General features: G+C 47.4%; 1 protein-coding gene across 4 annotated transcripts in view; it reads right to left on the reverse strand.

Moving 5' to 3' along the window:
• ZBTB17 (zinc finger and BTB domain containing 17) overlaps positions 1–20,399 on the reverse strand; it is a 938,938-nt gene that overhangs the window by 154,356 nt on the left and 764,183 nt on the right. For 3 of the 4 annotated variants that reach the window (XM_069611092.1, XM_069611093.1, XM_069611095.1), the window contains exon 13: positions 990–1,232. In XM_069611092.1, the coding sequence (XP_069467193.1) occupies positions 990–1,232 (243 nt within the window). The remainder of the gene's footprint in view (positions 1–989; positions 1,233–20,399) is intronic. The other variant, XM_069611094.1, reaches the window with a different exon arrangement.

Raw genomic sequence — 20,399 nt, forward strand, 5'->3', positions numbered from 1 at the left:
TTGGTCATGTGCAGTCTGGTGCAACGCTTCCTTTTTGAGGGAGGCACCATCAAATCCAATTAATTTGTGTACCCTACACAGTGCTTGCTTAAAAATGGGCCATGACATTTGATCTTCTGGCTGGATCTACAAACACTTGTGCTATCCCCACTGATTTCTGTACCTGACCCACATTTCCAAGAGTTCAGACTTTTCATTCTCCTTTGGAATGTTCAAAACTCTTGTAAGCCCTGGTTCCCGCAAGCTAGGTTTCCAATAGAAAGGCCAAGGGAGGTCAATGCCCTTTTCAACAGTTCAGCATGTGGGATAAGCCATAATATTGGCCAAAATGAAAAACATTAAATCATTAAGTCACTTTTAAAATGACCAACCCCAATTTCCCCATGGCGTGATGTCCAGCAATTTACAGAGAAACCTACTGTTAGGTACCCCCACCTTCTTGGTTCAACTGTAGTCCAAGAGTTGTGCTCCATGGGCACCTACCATGGCAATCTCCCTTTAATATACCTGGATGGCCTCTAATGGCCTTACCCCAAAAAGGTGTCTTAAGAACTGAACCCCTGCTGCAACCTGTCCAAGTCGACACTTACTTTATAAGCTTGACGGACCTTAGAGAGGGAGTAAGAAATTCAACCCCAAGTGTTAACAATCCATAATTTTCTAAGGTGGTAGCACAACAAAAAGGAGACTGCTTGGCTTTCTCCCCCTTCTTTCAACCAAAACCGTGCTCTTGAGAGAGTCAATTAATAGTTTCTAGGACTATCAGAACATTTCAAAAGCACCAAAATGAGTCTTCATGTCTCTGGCCATTCAAGACAGGAAAACCACATCTTCTGAAGAAATATGGAATGCTTAACTCCACCCAGGTTCAAAACTACTTCAGCCAATTGCACATAAACACAGACAAGTGGTAAAGGCAGAGAAATAGGCAATACAAATTTTACACTAAAATAGAACTTCAACATTTTAAGAAACATCCTAAAACTAACCCGTCAGTTGTGTGACGGCTGTAGCAGCCAAGGTTTCTGTTGCCAAAGTAACCATTTCATCAGATGAGACAGTTACAATGTTGACCTCTTCTTCTTCATCGTCGTCCTCTTCCTCCTCCTCCCCTCGATCTAGAATCTTCATTCCAGCCTTTCCCTGGTGTACTGTTTTCACATGAGAGCGGAGGTTGTCCACGCGGTTGAATCCGCGGCCACACTTGTCACACAGGAAGGGTTTCTCCCCTGCTTGAAACAACAAAATGAAACTCGTTACCTTTTCAAACACCAACATTGGAATGATACATACATTGCACAAGACTATTGTAGAGGGTTACTGCAAGCAGAAAAGCTTGTTAGTTTTACAGAGGCTGCCCGAGCGGAAATAACTTCCTTCAGGTAGTCGATTGAAGATTCGGACAACTAAGGGCCAGAACTACCAACAGTGAAAGCTTTAGCGATATCTGCTTATCTAGGTTAGTCAACTGCAGTTTTCTCATTTTACATTAAATGACAGTGAGCAGCCATTTGCACACTGTAAGCTTTGACTCTCTTCCATTCCATATCACACAACGGATCAGACAAAATCCCTGACAAGGGTAAAAAATGTCTTGAAGAACCGAATGAAGTCACAGCCACTAACATGCTTTAATAGTCAGCATACACCCAACAGGTTTCTGTCATGCATGTTTCAATGCTTAACATTCTTCAGGTGTGATAAATTACACATCTTTCCTCGTAATGATGCCGCCACTCCCCTATGGGTTATTCACTCAAGGAAACAAGGGTCCTCAAACAAGGGTCCTCAACGATGTTCTTGGACACTTCTTCAATGTGAATAAATCAATTTTCTGTTGCCAATCTAAGCAGCACTAGTGGATCGTCACACAACTGGCCACCAAAACCAAATGAACACAAAAATGAAAGCACTCCACAACCACTAAATTAACTAACTACTGAATACTCAATGAATTAATATTAATCTAAAAGCCACCTTCTATATAAACTATACCTGTAACTCCTAAATCAATCAGGAAGGCCCACAAGCAAGGATTGCTGAGACACATTGAATGTGTCCATTTCACAGGATCATGTACATTCTCAAGACTAAAACACCATCTCTAAAAAATAAAATAAGAGAAAGGAAGAAACAAAACCTCAATGTGGACAGCCATAGACCAGTAACCCACGGGGAGCAAACCATTGCTACGACAACTATGTGTTAAAACATTCCGAAAAACCACGGGGAAACACCAACAACTGTGATGTAAACAAGGCTTCTGTGAATAATTACCCCGAGAATAGCCCAATATGAAGTTCAGCACATGCACAGGAATAAAAGCAATGCTTATCAAGTAAGGAAAATTAACTTATTCAATTGACATATATCGGTAGCTCTACTCCACAAATGGCTCCAAACGTCCCAACTTTTTAATTCTTTTTCCTTTTCTCTTTTTCTCGACAACACACATGGACTTCCTAAGGAAATGCAACAGTATAGAACGCTATTCAAAAACAAAATATTTCTCTGGATGAAAGCCGTAACTTATATATAATCTGAGAACAGAAACTTCACAAACACGCGCTGTTTACTATGTGCCAATCTTTGCAATGTGTACACTGAACTCTGCCATTCCTTAAAGGAAAAGTGTGCTCAATCATGTGACAATATCCATGATGTCTCTTACCAGCCTGTCGCGTCAAACATCAAAACAACTAGACCTCACAATCACTCCAATTGAATCAATTGTGCCTATGTGCCTTACCTCTTAACCATAGTCAATTTAACACTTTAATTACTTTCACTACACAACTTGCAAAACCTTTACATAGTTAGGCATTTATTCAGATGTTCTCATTGTTATTATAAAACACTGAATAACAATAAGCCCATTAGTAAGTGAACAATTCAATCAGTTTTCAAAACCTGGGAAGATGCAATTGTGTAAAGTGCAAAGAGACCATATTATATGTGAAGATCAGAAATGGAAACGACATTCAAGTGGTTACCAGAAAAAACTTGTATGGCTAGTAGACCCCAGAACTGGAAAAGCACATATTCGATACCATTATTCCAACTATGCATGGTGACGCTCAATATTTTCATTAAGCCTGTGATGTGTCTTTTAGTAAAGAAAATGAGTTTCTGTTCTACCTGCAATCATTTATGAATCATTACAGTCTGGCTAGGACCCTTTACCTTCATCATTGTGACCCATCTGGGGTCTGTGCAGGTATATCCTTTAGTCATGAAACGTTTGACTAATGGAGCTGTTTTGATCTGATTTCTGAGCCAGCTCCTGTGTTCGATGATACATGACTTGCATTGCTGGTTGTTTTTCCCTATAAAGACCATTTTACAGGGCCATTTGATCATATATACTACATTTGCTGTATAACAATTAGTAAATTCCTGCAATTGCCATGCATTGGTCAACCCCAAGTTTACAGTTTGTGTGTTCATGGTTAGCTCACAAAAGGAACAGGATCCACATCGATTGTGCCCATTGATGGCATCTAGTCCCCATAAATCAGTAATGGTGTGTGGTTCTTGAGACCAAACTATATATCATTGTGTATTACCAAATTCCTAATATTGGTGCTTTTCTTATATGCAACCAGTGGTACCGGTGTGGTCTTATAGAAACACTTTCTCAAATTTTTGTTAATAGAAGACTTGATTCTGTATGACATGTTGGTAAAGGTGTTGACAAACAAAAGTCTCGAAGATGTAGGTTCCCTTTTTTGCATTTTCATCCAGTAAAGCATCCCGATTATTATTGTAAGCTTGTTTCATTGATTGCTTAACCAATTTTCTTGGATAGCGTCTGTTTTGTAATTTGTTACTCAAATGCACTGCTTCTCTTTTGAAGGATTGTCTAGTGCTGCTGTTCCTTCTGAGCCGTAGAAATTGCCAGAACGGCAGGTTGTTTTTAACATGCATAGCTTCGTAGTTCTGATATTGAAGGCATTCTTGTCTGAAGGTTTGTGGTAAGGACGAATCACTAAAGACCCATCTGAACTGTATATCGTAATGGTGAGAAAATTCACTTCGACCACACTTATGGAATGGCTGAATTTCAAGTATCTATTCAGAATATTGAGCCATTCAATGAACTCCAAAGCCAAGGCACTAGAACCTGTCCATAAAATTAGAATACCATCAATGTAGTGTAACCAAGTGCTAATGTTGTTACTGTAAGTATTGGTGTCATTATAGCATGGTACATGGTAATTTTTTCTGAAAATGATGACATATAGGTTTACATGGTTAGGAGCCATGGCTGCTGGAAAATTTATCTTTGGCAACGGCAGTCTCCACACACAACATGATAAAACTGTTGGAACCTGGATGTTTGTCAGTTCGACCCAACAACACCTCTTCCATCACTTCCAACATAGCTTGTTGGGGGATGCAGATGAGGGTGTATAGGGATTCCATGTCAAGACAAATTAATATCTGCCAGGTGGAATCGAAATCCTGCCCTTTCATCTTATTAAGGACACTTCTGGTATCCTGAACAAAAGAGTTTGTTAGGGACAGCTTTTCTGAAGTCCAACTAAGGGCTTCATAAAACCATATCTGAGGCAGTACAAAACTCCACTATTAGTATAAGGCTGTACCACCTGAGAACATTTGGTAGTGTAGTCAGTGTAGCCAGGCTTATCTTAGGAGGGAGAGAGGGTACAAAGACATTGTAGCATACATATGGCCTACAGAAACACTATGGGCCTCCTAAGTGTGCAGGTCCAGAAACAAAAGTACCGTTGTTTCCGGACCGGCACACTACACCTCTACGGGCAGCTGCTGCCCCTCCCGGCAGGTCAGACCTGCCTGACGGAACACACCCGCTCGCAGAGTTTTCACAGAAGTACCGGCACGGTTACCGCCAGACCCGTAATGAGGCCCTATGTATTGTAAAAATAAATGGTGTATTTAAAAACAAGTAGGCCACGATAAATCTTAGGAAGTTAGTACTATAACATATCATATACACACAATTATAAAATCCAACTCAATACTTATGGTATACAAACCAAAGTATAACCTTATATAGATTACAAAAAGCAGTCAAAGTGAATTAAACTTAAACATTCAGAATGGAATTAAGCTATTCTTCGGGGAGTAAAACCACAACAGTTAGACTTTTACAATACCATAAGCAATTCAAGGGCAGCAGACCCCCATTAGTCAGAATATGGCATGCATTACTTACCGTAAAAGCATTTCTGATGATTGTATCTGCTTAGATTCACATGCTGTGCATATGGTCCGACATCCAGTGGTAACCGCAGAGTATTGCATCTTGTCTTTCAGGGATCGAAAGGGGACGTCGGCATAGGCGTGTCTGAAACACTATCCCTATCGTGACGTGTGTAGTACCCAAAATCCCTCACGCGCCGAGGTCCCCCCGATTGTATTTTGTCTGCCATGAGGGAGCCCAAGGCTATAGTGAGTGAATTCATGAAGAGAGAAAGTAGTAAGAAGTCTATGTTCTTTCCACCCCGAGCGGGGAGGAAGGGAGGGGGCATGTGAATCTAAGCAGATACAATCATCAGAAATGCTTTTACGGTAAGTAATGCATGTCTTCTGATGCGTGTTAATCTGCTTAGAATCACATGCTGTGCATAGACTAGCAAGCAGGACCCGGAGTTAGAGGTGGGTTGTGAGCAGGAACAGTAGAAAAAAGATGGCTTAGTACTGCTTGTCCCACCTGAGAATCAGACCTAGAATGAGTGTCTACGCAATAGTGTTTTGTAAAGGTGTGTACAGAACTCCAGGTTGCCGCTTTGCAAATGGACTCCAGGGGAACATTTGCAATGAATGCTATGGATGCCCCAGTGCCTCGAGTAGAATGTGCTCTAGGCCTGAAGGGCAGTTCTCTCTTTGCAAGAGTGTAACATAGTGTGATGCATTTGACAATCCACCTTGATATTGCCGATTTAGAGACAGGATCCCCTTCTCTACCAGCTGCCACTGAAACAAAGAATTGTTTAGTTTTCCTCAGTGGTTTAGTTCTTTCCATGTAGAACATGACTGCCCTGCGCACACCTAGTGTGTGAAGGCTTCTTTCGGCCATGTTAGTAGGTCTCTGGAAGAACATGGGTAGTTCGATTGACTGGTTCACATGGAACTTTGAAATAAATTTCGGCGCACATCTGGGATGTGTGCGCAGAACAACCTTATCTTTGTGGACTGTAACAAAGGGGTCCAAAACCGAGAGGGCCTGTAGTTCGCTAACTCTTCTGATAGAAGTGATAGCTACTAAAAAGGCTGTCTTGTAAGTCAGGTCTTTCAGACTAGCTTTATGCATAGGCTCAAAAGGGGGTCCTATGAGCCTAGTTAAAACCACATGGGTGGGTGATGGGGGGATACATTCTTTTAACCCCTTCCATAAAGGCTTTAATCACAGGTATTTTCCACCATGACACCTTCTGCTGTGACGTGGTGTAGGCTGACAACGCCGCTAGGTGAACCTTTAAGGAATTGAAGACTAACCCAGAGACCAACAGATGAGTTAGATATAACACAATGTGTGAAGGCGAGCAATCGGTGGGATTGATGCCTTTGGAACTGCACCAGATGACAAAACGTTTCCATTTGCTGGCATAGCAATAACGTGTGTTAGGCTTTCTTGCCTCCCTCAGTATGTCCATGCATCTTTGAGAGAGTTGCAGATGTCCAAACTCTATGACCTCAGGAGCCAGGCTGCTAAGTTCAGAGTTTGTGGGCATGGGTGCAGAGTCTCCCCCCTGTCCTGAGACAACATGTTGTACGGGCAGGGCAGCTTGACTGGTGGGGTGAGGGACATTTCCATCAGATGCGCGAACCAAGGTTGGCGGGCCCACGTGGGAGCCACCAGAATCATGGTGACTGGTTCCTGGTGCATCTTGTGTACTATCTTGTTCAGAAGGGGAGTTGGGGGGAAAAAGCGTAGACAAATTTCCCCAACCAAGTTATCCAGAGACCGTTCCCCCTTGGATCGGTTCTGGGGGTACCTGGAGGTGTAATCTTGGCATTGGGCGTTCTCCTGAGTAGCCAACAGGTCGATCTCTGGAAACCCCCATTCTGCGAAGACGTTGGATACAATGTCTTCGTGCAGTCGCCATTCGTACTCTTCTGGCAGAAGAAAATCTCTGCTGAGTAAGTCTGCCAGAAGATTGAGTTCCCCTGGAACATGTTGGGATATCAGGAACATATTGTGTTTGAGAGCCCATATCCAGATGTTTTGGGACAGCTTAGATAGCCCTGGAGAGTGAGTGCCCCCCTGTTTGTTCAGGTAATACATTGCTGTTGTGCTGTCGGTTAGGACCAGCACTGTCTTCCCTTGCAGTTGTTCCTGAAAGGCTTTCAATGCTTTGAACACTGCTAGTAACTCCAGTAGGTTTACATGGTTGGACGCTACCTGAGGGGACCACACTCCATGCCCTTTCTGTTGAAGCAGGTGAGCCCCCCACCCCGTGAGAGATGAGTCTGTCGTGAGAGTGGCTTTCACTGCAGGGGTGGTGAAGATTTTCCCCTTCAAGAGGTTCTCCCTCGACCACCACTGCAGAGAGAGAACGAGGGCTGGCGAGACAACAGATCTTCCCATTGTCCACTGGCCTGACACCACTGGCTGTTGAGCCACTCTTGCATGGGACGCATGCGCAGCCTCGCGAGGGGAATCAAGTATATGCATGACGCCATCATCCCCTGCAAACGCATAGCTTTGTGTACCGTCACCTCTCGACTGGCTACATACTGAGGAACCTGAGAGAGCATGTTCTGAACCCTCTCGCTGGAAGGGAAGACTAGACCGTCTTCGGTACGAATAAGAGCCCCCAGGAACTGTTTTAGTTGGCTGGGACTAAGCTGGATTTCTTTTCGTTGATAGAAAATCCCAGGCTGAACAGTAGGTCTACTGTTTTTTGTGTGTTCGAAAAACAAACGTCGAACGAGTCCCCCGTGATGAGCCAATCGTCGAGGTAAGGGTAAACTGGAACTGAAAGTCTGCGCAGGTGTGCCGCTGCCACTGCCAGGACCTTGGTAAACACCCTTGGCGCCGAGGCTATGCCGAAGGGGAGTACCTTGAACTGGTAGTGTTTGTCCTGAATCACGAACCTTAGGAATTTTCTGTGTGCTGGCAGCATTGAAATATGAAAGTATGCATCTTTCATATCCAATGTTGTCATGAAGTCCCCCTGTTTTAGCAATGGGATCACCTCTTGCAGTGTTACCATGCAAAACTTCTGGGGCTTTATGAACTTGTTCGCTGGGCGCAGGTCTAGAACAGGACGCATGGTGAGATCCTTTTTGAGCACAAGGAAGTACACAGAATAGATACCCTTGTTTACCTGAAGAATTGGGACGGCTTCTATGGCGTCCTTTCCCAGCAGCGCTTCCTCCTCTTGGATCAGGATCTTCAGATGTTCCGGTGAAAGGTGTCAATGTTTCGGCGGTCTGAACTGTGGAGGTTGGGCGAATTCCACGTAGTAACCGTGGGCGACCGTCTTGAAGACCCACTGGTCTGAAGTTATCCCCTCCCATGCATTGAGGAAAGATGTTAATCGCCCCCCGACCGGGGAGACATGGGAGGGGACCTGGACTTGGTGGTCATTTCTGACCCGAAGTTGACGCTCCTCTGGAATTGGAGCCTCTGCCTCTATTCTTTCTGCGCTTCTGACCCCTCTGGGGGTAGTAAGTGGGGCTTGCAGCAGGTTGACTTGAGTTGAAGTTGCCCGTGCCGAAATTGTTTTGAGCGGCGAGCGCTTGTCCTCGAAAGGACCAATGAGAATTACTGCCCCTATGTGAAGAGGGTTTCTGGGAAATTTGGTGCAGTGACTTAATAGTCTTGTGCTTCTTCTTGGCTGTTTCCAACGCATCGTCTACCGCCTTCCCGGAAGAGGTTGGCCTCTTCGATGGGTTTGTTGATAATATATGCCTGGGTCTCAGGCCTGAAGCCCGACGTGCGCAGCCACGCGTGCCTCTTTAGGAGAGTACCCTGTGCGAGAGACCTGCCTGCTGTGTCCAGGGTATTCTTTACCACATTCTGATTGGCAAGTTTGCCCTCCGAGACAATGGCGAGAAGCTTGGCTCTGGTTAGTTCCGGAACCTCTTGAAGGCCTTCCTGGAGTAGGTTCCATTGGGCACCGACGTAGCTTGCCAGTAACGTCGTGTTATTGGCAATCCGGACGGTATAGGCCGCCGCCGACGTAACCCGTTTGCCTAAGGCATACAACCTTTTGGACTCCTTTTCCGGGGGTGACTCTCCTGTGGCAACGGGAACCCCTGCTCTCTTGCGAGTGTTGGTCACCACCAGCGAGTCTGGGATTGTGTGTCCTTTGATATAAAGCGGGTCGGTGGGGGAGGGTCGGAAAAGTTTTTCGACCCTTGGGTTCACAGCCCTAGTCTGAGCGGGTGTGAGAAGGAAGGGGCCAGCCGTCTCTTTACAGAGCTCAAGAGAGGGATAGACTGGTTTTCTGGAGGCTTTTCATTAATAATGTCCTCCGCGAAATCTTGTTCGGCAAGGCTTCAAGCGTGGCAATTTTAAAGAATTCCGCTGCTTTTTTCAACATGTTGTTGAAAGCCATTTGATCGTCCACCGGGGAAGCTTGTCGAATCGGGGTGGATGGGGGAGAGTCGAGGCAGACGATATCAGAGTTGTGATCGTCCTGCTGGGTGTCCTCCCAGTTGTCCGTTGCTCCTTGATCTTCCCCATAGTTGTCCAGAAAAGAAGACTCCTCTTCTTCTGTATAGATGTCTCTATACGTGTCCATCTGTACATCTTCTTGATAGTCAACTTGGTGTTGGACATCTAGGTGTTGGACTTCTTGTGTTTGAGGGTTAGGGTCTACCCGAGCTTTTTTCGGCAGAGGTTGATCAGAAGCCCTGAAAAACTGCTCCAGCCGATCCATACACCCCTCGAATTGCTCTGTGGTCCACTTGGATGACCCAAATGGACCTAGCCGAGTAGGAACCGTGTTCTCTGCCCTAAGGCGTTGAAAGAATCTCCTCAGGGTGCTTGAGAGGGGTACCTGGCTTTCTTCGTAAGAGTCTTCGGGATCGTCTTCCAAATCTGTGGAAAACTTTTCGGCAGATTGGCCCATAACTGTGGGCGGAACCGGAATTAGGCCCACTGACGTAGCAATCCTATTGATGCTCTTATGGATAGTCACCGAATCTTCGGGAGACAACGCCTCCGATGAGGTGTCGGCAGTGAAAATGTCTTCCGCGGCTCCAGAAGGGCCATCGGATGGCTTCTCGGGTAGAGGCCTGCTCGTAGTTTTCAGGCCTGTACGGGCCTTGGAAACCTTGGAACCCGTCGAAGTTTCTTGTTCTGAAACTTCGGCGCGTGTAGTTTGGGGAGTAGCGCCCTTGTTATGTTTGTTATGCCCAGTCGTCATGCGCTGCTGCGGATGCGGGGAAGGCTTCGGATCAGACCGATCCGTGGGCGCCGCCGGAAAGTTTCCGGCGGACCCGTTGGCGCTTTCGCCTTCTTCGATGATGTCGTAGAGGAGGGCACTTGGGTTGTGTGCTTTGTGCGGTGCGATTGTACGCCCCTATCACCGGGTGTGGTCCCTGTAGCAAAACTGGACTCGAGCCTGGAAGGGCCGGGGACGGGCGTGGTGGCCCTAGAATAGTCCGCCTCAAGGTCTATAACGTCCGCATTGGACATTTGGTCATCCGATGTACCCCCGTCACTTTCGGCCGGTGTCGCGGCAGGGGAGGGAGGCTCCACGCGTGACATTCCGTATGCGGCCCACCGCTTCAACCGGCGCTCCTTAAGGGTTTTAGGTTTAAGGAGTTTACACGCCGAACACCGCTTTTTGTCGTGCTCTAGGGGGGAGACAAGCGTTACACGACGTGTGCTCGTCTTTCCACGGATATCTGACCCTACACACAGGGCAGAATCTAAAAGGAGTCCTTTCCATAGCAGAAGTGAAGGCTGACCAGACCAAAAAGGAAAGCAGTGGAAAAGAGGACAGTATGGCAAACCCCGAGCCCACTCTCCCTACTGTGTAGGCCGGCCAGAAGGCCCGACCACGTGGAAGTCTGAACGCCGGATCTTAGGCGCCGGAACCCACAGCCGTAGACAATTCCCCCGTAGTCTTCGTCGAAAATGTTCTTGATGGGCAAAGTGACTTAACGGGGATTAAACCGACAATTCGGTAAGATAAACAATGTCTCATGAAAAGCTCTGCTATAGGGTGACCAGTTATCTGGGCGGAAAAAAACAATCTGAGGGACCTCGGCGCGTGAGGGATTTTGGGTACTACACACGTCACGATAGAGATAGTGTTTCAGACACGCCTATGCCGACGTCCCCTTTCGGTCCCCAAAAGACAAGATGCAATACTCTGCGGTTACCACTGGATATCGGACCATATGCACAGCATGTAATTCTAAGCAGATTAACAAGCATCAGAAACAGGGTTATTCAGCTCAGAATCACTTAATTAGATCAACACTTAAAAGTTTATCTTGCAACATATTTAACTTTCTTCTTTCAAGAATGGATAGTTACACACCAATGTTACTTTTTAGTTCACAGTTCAGAGGGAGTAACTTAACGTGTATATTACTGAGAGGCCTAAAGCTACTCAAGGATAAGGATCCACACAGTGAAACTATTTTAGAAGTGCCTTAGAGCACTTCAGGGAAAGCACAACCCAATAATACAGTTTAAGAAGAGCAGCGGCTATTCAAGGTCAGTATAACCTATTGGTGCATAACCTTTACACTATTTCTAATCCAGTAATAAATAGTTGGACCAATTATACTTTTCAGAAGTGTATTATACAATTCTAAGTTAATTAAGAACCCAAGCAGACTTAAGAAAGGCAATCAGCAGTTCAATGCAAGCAATGACCTATATATTTTTCAGATGGGCTACACGCAACTCCAAGACTAGTATTAACCCCAAGACTGTTTTAGAAATGCACTAAGCAGATCAGGTAAATCAAAATCCAATGGTACAATTTAAGAATGACAATCATTTATTCAAGGTAGATAAACCTATTGGCAAGCTTTTACACTCATTCAGTTAAGAATAATAAAACAGTACCAATATAATTACTTTTAAGAATAGTGGGACACTATTCAAAGTAAGTAAAGCAACATATATACTTTTTAATGGAGCAACCAGCAACTTAAAGGTAAGTAATAACTTTTGTAACACCTTTATTTCAGAGATACAGTTACAACACTAATTAATTTACAAGTAAGTACTTTTATATTTGTTATAGTTTTTAAGACAGAAGCCTTATCTTTTGTAGTCCTTCCCTAGTCTATAGCATGAGTATTCTCAGAGGCAACTCAGAGGCAGAAGTGGGACCCTAGTGGTCTAGGAGCCAGCTATAGGTAGGTCAGGATAGGGTTTAGATGTAGGAAAGTCAGAGTTCCATTGGATATCTTTGTCAACAAGTATTAGTTTTAGAGTTAAAGGTGTTCAGGGACTTCACAGAAGGCTCCCGATATGCGTTCGAGCATTAGGCCAGGGCAAATAGTATGGGCAAACTCCCAACCACACAAATCACCCACGCAGCCTCACATGATTCACACAAGGCTTAGGGTAAATGTTACCCAAGCCAACACAGTACCTTGGAAGAAAAGAAGAGCCTCTGGGTGGATGCCTTCAGGATGCAGCAGCACAGGACACGCTCCCTGGATTCTTGGTCTGGAGACTGAAGAAATGGACACTGGATGGCAACTTGCAGCAGCAGTCGCCAGAAGAGGCTTCCAGCAAAAGATTCTTCCCGGTTTCTCGCGGCTCTGTGGATTTGGTGCCTTTTTACAGGAACCAATTGAAGGACGAATATCGCTAGTCAGATTCTCTTCAATCTCTCGGTCCTGCACTCTGGTGAGGGGACTTCAGGGATTAGAATGATGTCTCTGGAGGTCCAGCAGGAGTCCACCAAAGTTTCAGCAGGATTCTGACTTCGGAAGACCATGAACTGCACTCAGGCTCGAGGTCCCCTGGTATTGGCGTTTTGCATCCCCGGCAGGTTTCAGCATATCGAGCAAAGGCTCGTTTTGTAGGTCTTCTTAAGACTAGTGGATCTCACCAGCCTCTGGGTAGGAGTCATTGCATTCGGGACCCCGAGGTCGATTGAAATGAAGGGTTGCATCAGGCTCCGGTCACACAGCAGGCTCTCCGGTCGCTGGAAATCGCTACAGACGTCTTTTCATCCTCTTCGGATTCAGCTCCAGTCGTTGACTTGTCAGCAGCTTTCAGAATCTGAGTTTTTATCAGGAACTACAGCACAACTTCTACAAACTCTCCCTGCAGTTTCCAGAAAGGGGCGGTCTTGGCTGTCCAACCAGGACAGCCAGCCCCCCGGGAACAAGTTCCTTTCAGGCAAGGGGAAAGACAAAGGGCTGCAAAGTTTGGACTCCTCCCTCGCTTCCTGCCTTCTAAGACACACTGGAGCCTCTGCAGGGAATACAAAGGATTCCTGCCGAAGACAAAACTTCAACCCAATGTCGTTCCCACCTAGAATGGCAGAAGACGACCTAGAAAACAACAAGCAAACAAGAAATGGCAAAAAAGGAGTCCCTCCTGTTCATTACTGAGGCTGATTTGACAGCATGCAACTAATAATTACTAAAAGTCATAAAGGTAGTTTCACTGCCACCAGCCATTCAAGTAAACTTGTAATTGTAACAAATGCAAACTCTTTCTGCCTTGACATACCCAGATTTAAACTAAATAAATCTGGAGGAAGCAGCTTTCCTGTGAAGGCTGCCCAGACATGAAATGCACTCCCACTTGCCTTAAGAAAAAATCAATCCTTCAGCTTCAGACGAAAAACCTTACATTGGTTGAGAGCCAACGACATAGGACTTCCGATGCACTTTACTAATAAATACCCATTATGGAATAGAGTTCTCTCTCCTACTCTGCCTCACTGTTGCCTGACTGTATCCATTATTGTTGTATGTATTCTCATGTATGTTCTTGTCACATACTGCATACATTGTACTTGCCCTCCTTCATTTTATACAGTGTACTACCTATTTCTTTAGATGAAACACCTGTACACCTATAGTTCTATCCTCTATACTATGTATTTCCAAACTTGCTAGATCTGTAACATGAAGTTGAAAGTAAACTTGTAACCTTTTGCGCCCAGTTACCTGAGGGTTTGGTGCGCCATATAAATAAAGAAACAAACAAAACAAACAAACGTGTTACCAGGTTATAAGAAAGAAGATACATTGCATCCCCCCCCGGCACTCCACAAAAGGTGGGGTGTGCTGGCTCACTAAAATCAATGTAAAGGGGATGAGAATCCCATTTTACTTCTTGGGAAGAACAAGTAACTTTCTTACCTGGTAACGTTCTTTCGATGGGATGTTCCTCCGACATATTCCACATCTATGACAGGTTATCACCACAGCTGTGCTGCTTCGGAAAATGTTCAGCGTCTGCGTCGATGCGTCAATATGCTGTCCTCGAGGGCCTCCGTCGAGCTGACGTCACCAGATGTTATAAGTAGGACGCACGACGCCCGTAGCCTCAGTTGTAGTTTTTTCCCAGAAGGTGTGGCACCAGTCTTCTGCCAGTATGACTACAGAAAGCCTTGCGGAAATGTAATCTGCAATCGCATAAGAAATTCTGTAGAGGGGCAGGCTGGGAGGGTGCGATGTGGAATACGTCGGAGGAACATCCCATCAAAAGAACGTTACCAGGTAAGAAAGTAACTTGTTCTTCGAGGGGATTATGTCCTCCGACGTATTCCACAGCTATGACAGACTCCCAAAGCAGTACCAATGTATGAAGGTGGGAAAAGAATTTAGAATTTTAGATTGCTCATTTAAATTGCAGAATAGAGGACCGCCTTGCCAAAGGCCAAATCCTGCCCATGGATAGAATCCAGGGAGTAGTGTTTTACAAAAGTATGGACAGAGGCCCATGTGGCTGCTTCACAGATGTTACGAATGGGAACACCCCTCTGCAGAGCAGTAGAGGCAGCCACGCCCTTAGTAGAATGGGCCCGTAAGCCTACCGGAGGGTCCTTACCCGCCAGATGGTAGCATTCAGAGATTGTCAAGATAATCCATCTGGACAAAGTCTGCTTAGTAACAGCTTGACCCAAACGCCTTCCAGTGTATCCTACAAAGAGCTGATCGTCCACTCTGACTAGGGACATGCGTGAGATGTAGAAACTTAAAGTTCTCCTAGAATCCAACCTATGGAGCCTCTCCTCTTCCTTACCAGGATGCGGAGGAGGATAGAACGCTGGAAGAATGACCTTCTGGCTCAAATGAAAGTCTGACACAACCTTCGGAAGAAAAGAAGGACGAACCCAGAGGACAACCCTGTCCTTATGGAACACTGTGAAAGGTGGCTTGGTGGATAGTGCCTGCAACTCACTCACTCTGCGAGCAGAAGTAATCGCAATCAAAAATACAGTTTTAAAGGTCAACAGTCTCAAAGGACAACAATGTAAGTGCTCAAACGGAGCTCCCATTAGGAATTTCAGAACTAAGTTCAAATCCCAACCGGGCACCTGGAAAGGCGACGGTGGGAACACATTTGTTAGCCCTTTCAGAAATGGAGAAATCAAAGTAATCTTAAAATAAGAACACACCTCAGACGAGCGCTTAAAGATTGACAGTGCAGCCAGGTAACCCTTAATGGTACCCACTTTCAGGCCCTTGTGGGCCAACGAAAGCAAAAAAGACAGAACCACAGGAATGGCACATGAAAAAGGATCCACATTCTTAACCCTGCACCAGTCGCAGAACTTTCTCCAATGGCAACGGTACAGGGACTTTGTTGCGGGCCTTCTGGCCGAAAGCAACACCTCCATCACGTCTTCAGGGAGGTCCCAATCCTTATACCTCAACCTTTCAGAAACCAAGCATGAAGGTTGAGAGACTTGACCTCTAGATGGAGAACTTGACCCCCTCTCCCCCCTCACTTGAGAGCAGATCATCTCGGTAGGGAAGACGGCGAGGAGGGCAGATGGACATGTCGAGAAGGTCCGGGTACCACACTCTCCTGGTCCATGCCGGAGGAATGAGGATCATTTGGGAACTGAACCTCCGTAACCTCCGCAGCACTTGCAGAATGACGGGGACTTGAGGAAACGCGTACAGCAGTGGGAAGGACCACTCCACTACGAACGCGTCCCCTAAGGCTCCTCTTGGAGGAAATTCCCGCAAGCAGAATCTTTCGCACTTCCGGTTGACACCGGTGGCAAATAGATCCTCTTATGGGGTCCCCCAAAGGGCGAAGATCTCCAGGAAAACCTCCTGAGCCAGCTCCCACTCATGAGAGACTGTGCTCTGCCTGCTCAGAGCGTCCGCCGCCTCGTTTTCGTCTCCGGCCAGATGAACTGTGAGATCGAAATGCCCTGCTTGATAGCCCAGAACCAGAGCTACATCGCCTATCTGCACAGAGGGAGAGACCCTGCCCCCCCACCCTTTTTGTTGAGGTAGTGCATGGCCAATGTATTGTCCGTCAGAATCAGGACATTCTTCCCCCGCAAGGGCGGCAGAAAAGCCTTCAGGGCTAGCCTGACGGCCTTCAGCTCCAAAAGATTGATATGGAGTCTGGACTCCGCCGGAGACCAACGACCACTGGCTGTCAACTCTTTGGCATGAGCTCCCCAACCCGTGATGGATGCGTTCGTCACGATCGTCACCTCCGGCCAGGGTAGCCAAAACAGATCCCACTTCATCAGATTGCCTTCGACAGCCCACCACAGAAGATCCTGGGCGATTGAGGGCGGCACCTGAACGGGATCCGACATCCTGCCGGAGGCTTGCGACCATTGCATCTTGAGAGCCCACTGCAGAGATCTCATCTGCAGCCTGGCCTCTGGCACTAGAAGAATGCAGGATGCCATGAGGCCGAGCAACCTTAAAAACTCGAACGCTGGGAGACTCTGGGCATGTTGAAACTTGTCCACCATCTGTAGAATGTGATGAGCCTGGGGAGGCGAACACTGCCCCAGAGATGTGTCGAGCACTGTTCCGATGTACTGGTGCGTTGGGTAGGTGTCAAGTGGGACTTCTTTAAGTTGAGGGAGAAGCCCAGCTTGTGAAGGGAGTGGCAGGTGACTGACAGATGATCCAGGACTTGCTCGGCAGAGCGTGCCCTGATCAACCAATCGTCTAGGTAGGGGTAGACGTGAGAAATGCTGCCACCACCACCATGAGCTTGGTGAAGACCCTCGGGGCGGAGGTCAATCCGAACGGCAGGACCCGAAACTGAAAATGCGAGTCGCCAACTGCGAACCTCAGGTACTTTTTGTGCTTGGGATGAATCGGCACATGAAAATAAGCATCCTTGAGGTCGAGAGACACCAACCAGTCCTGAAATTGAAGGGCCTGGAGGACTTGAGAGAGAGTAACCATCTTGAACTGGTCCTTCCTGAGGAGGATGTTCAAACCACGCAAGTCCATGATGGGTCTCAATCCCCCGCCTTTTTTTTGGGATCAAAAAATATGGGGAATACCATCCCTTGTTCCTCTCCGCTACAGGCACCAGTTCTATGGCGCCTTTCTCCAGCAGGGATTTGATCTCCTGCGCAAGGAGCGGATCAGGACTCTTCAAAGAGAGCTTCCCTGATGTATTGTCGCGAGGCCTCTGCCGGAAAGGAAGACCGTAGCCGTGGACTATGATCGCCAGAACCCACACATCTGAAGTAATGGCACGCCATTCTACAAGATGCTGCGCCAGCTTTCCCCTGCGGCAGTGCCTTAGGGCAAAGAGGCAACTGCCCGAGTGGCTTTGGCACCTCGAGAACCTTGTTTTCCACCTCTGGTACTTATACGTTGGCCCCTTTGACTGGCAGCTCCCCTCGATCTACCAAAGATCGAGTAGTATCGAAAGGAACCTCCCCTCCATTGCTGTCCCCTAGGACGAAAAGGCAGAGGTTGAGAACTGCAGCGCTCAATGACTTTGCTTGAGAGGTTGCAGACAACCTCTCAAGGCTCTCGTCAGCCTTGCTGCCAAAAAGATGGTCACCATCAAAGGGCATGTTGAGAAGCGGGGACTGTACATCAGAAGCAAACCCCGACTTCCGCAAACACGCAAACCTGCGCATCACGGTGCTCGCCGCTATGGACCGGCTGACACAGTCTGCCACGTCCGGACCCGACTGAACGGATTCACACATGGCATCCTTGCCATCCTGAACGAGGGCATGAAAACCATCCCGTTCCTCCCCTTCGGGAATATGTTCAGCCGCCAAAGATACACAATTCCACAGAGTGTGAGTGAATCTTGCCAAGGCACAAACGGAGTTGGCTGCCTTTAAAGCCATAGCCCCAGATGAAAACACTTTCTTCGCCCAACCGTTGAATCGCTTGTTATCCCTATCAGGAGGGATGGTAGGATACGACGCCTGCTTCGCTGGGGCCGTAGCCGCCTGCACCACCAAACTCTCCGGAGTGGGGTGCAAAGACAAGAAGCCAGGGTCACAACTGTCTGGATGGTATTTTTTCAGCAACATCTTATTCACTGCCGGGAGACTCTCCGGAGCAGTCCAAGCCGCCACCACCCTTCTTTGTAAGGCCATATGAAATGGCAGCACCGGGTCAGTGAGTGGACCTTGGTCCAAGATATCTGTCAGGTCATCCTGCAGAAAATCCACGGGTGGAGCAGACCACCCCAAATACTCCGTCACCCTCGACATGAGATGCCTGTATGAAGATTTGGCGTGAGTACCAGGCTCAGGCCTGCCAAATTCAACCTCCGGGGAGGTGTCCAGACCACTGGTGTCATGCAAAGATAGACGCAGGTCTTCCAACTGGCTATGACCAGACAACAGTTCATCAGGAACCTCCCGAGGAACCAAACCTTCCACATCTGACCCTTCATCCACCTCAGAGATATAATCCAGAGGCTGGAACAAATCCCTGGATGAGGGCACAGAAAAAGGCTCAAACACAGGCCTCACCGACTTACTCAGGGCCTTCCTCAGTGTATCCACCGATCTCCAGGGTACCTCCGATAAAGCCTCCTCAAAAGGCATCTAGGGCATCGACGGAATTGGCGTCGACGCCGAGCGTGGCGCCAATGGCTTCGACAACGGCTTCGAGGCCAGAGCCCTGAGCCTGTCTTTCGACGGCCTCGGCGCCGATGGCGTCGATAACTTCCACAGAGGCGGAGCCTCAAGAGAGTCCCTTGACAGAAATGGCGCTGATGGCGTCGATGTCTTCTTAGAAGACCTCACAGGCTCCAACGGTCTCGAGGGCGTTGAGGAGCGATCTATCTTGTCCGATCGGTACCTCGATGGCTCCCGATGAACGCGCCGACTGCCCGAGCCTGAAGGCGTGTGGGCGGTGGCCCTAGCGCATTCCCTGCCGGCTTCTCTCGAAGGTGCAGATGGAACGGAGCCCTGCGATTCGAAAATCGCCATCATCTCCTTACGAAATGCGTCCCATTCCGCAGCAGAGGAATGCTTGTTGGGACAAGCTACCCGCCGTCTGGCGGAGTCCTCGGAGGAGGACGGGGAAGGCGACCAGTGACAGCACTTCCGCGAGTGCCTAGATGAGCCAGAGAAATGGCGGGAATCACTCCGGGACCGAGACCCCCTGGACTTATGCTGACGAGGAGAGTCGCCCCTCGAATCGTTGGTCGAAAGCCCAGCGGATTTCGACTTTCGGGGTTTGGAAACCCTACCTACAGATAGATTCTTCCGCTCTCGCAAGGCCTTCGATTGTCAAAGACTGCCAATCGTCACAGTCATCGGTGGCGTGGTCCTCGCCGAGGCACCAGAGGCAGACTTCGTGCGGGTCCATAAGCGACATCTTGGAACCACAGTCCCGAGACTTCTTGAAGCCCAACCGCGGGGTAGAAGAAGATGAAGACATGATTTTTCACAAAAACCAAGCACGAAGAACCGATTCAATCAGGAGAAGAACCGAGGCGCGCCGAGATTCCGAAGCGAACAAGTTTGCGGAACAAACAGAACTTCCTTCCTAAACATGGAAGCGAAACAGCTTTGATTGATTTGAAAACTCAGATGGAGACTCTAAAGCACAGTGGGAAGTTAGCGCTACTCCTCCTCCTTGACCTGTCCGCGGCTTTTGACTTGGTTAACCACCAAATTCTTTGCCAACATCTCAAATCTGCAGCCCACTGTTAGGGAGAATTCTCTGTTTAGGCTGAATTTCCTAACCTAGCGAGTCCCCCAGCAGCTTTGCTGGATTTTTGGGGTTTATTTGTTTTCTCCTGCCAAGAGTGAGACTCTTGTACCCTCACTCTTGGGCATGCTTTGAGTGTTTCTCTTTGAACCTAGATGTGTTTAATGGGCTATGGGGTCTTTTACCTCATAGGGCTTCATGTGTTTTTGTGATGTGTGTTACACAGCACCCTCAGTGCAGTAACACAGGGGTGTCATAGTGACCCCCCCAGTATAGACTCCATACCCTGGGACTGACTACTGTCTCCCAGGGCATGTAAAGTCACCATTGAC

The sequence above is a fragment of the Ambystoma mexicanum genome, chromosome 8 (assembly GCF_040938575.1).
Source record: "Ambystoma mexicanum isolate Mex_15411 chromosome 8, UKY_AmexF1_1, whole genome shotgun sequence".
Classification (NCBI taxonomy): Eukaryota; Metazoa; Chordata; class Amphibia; order Caudata; family Ambystomatidae; genus Ambystoma; species Ambystoma mexicanum.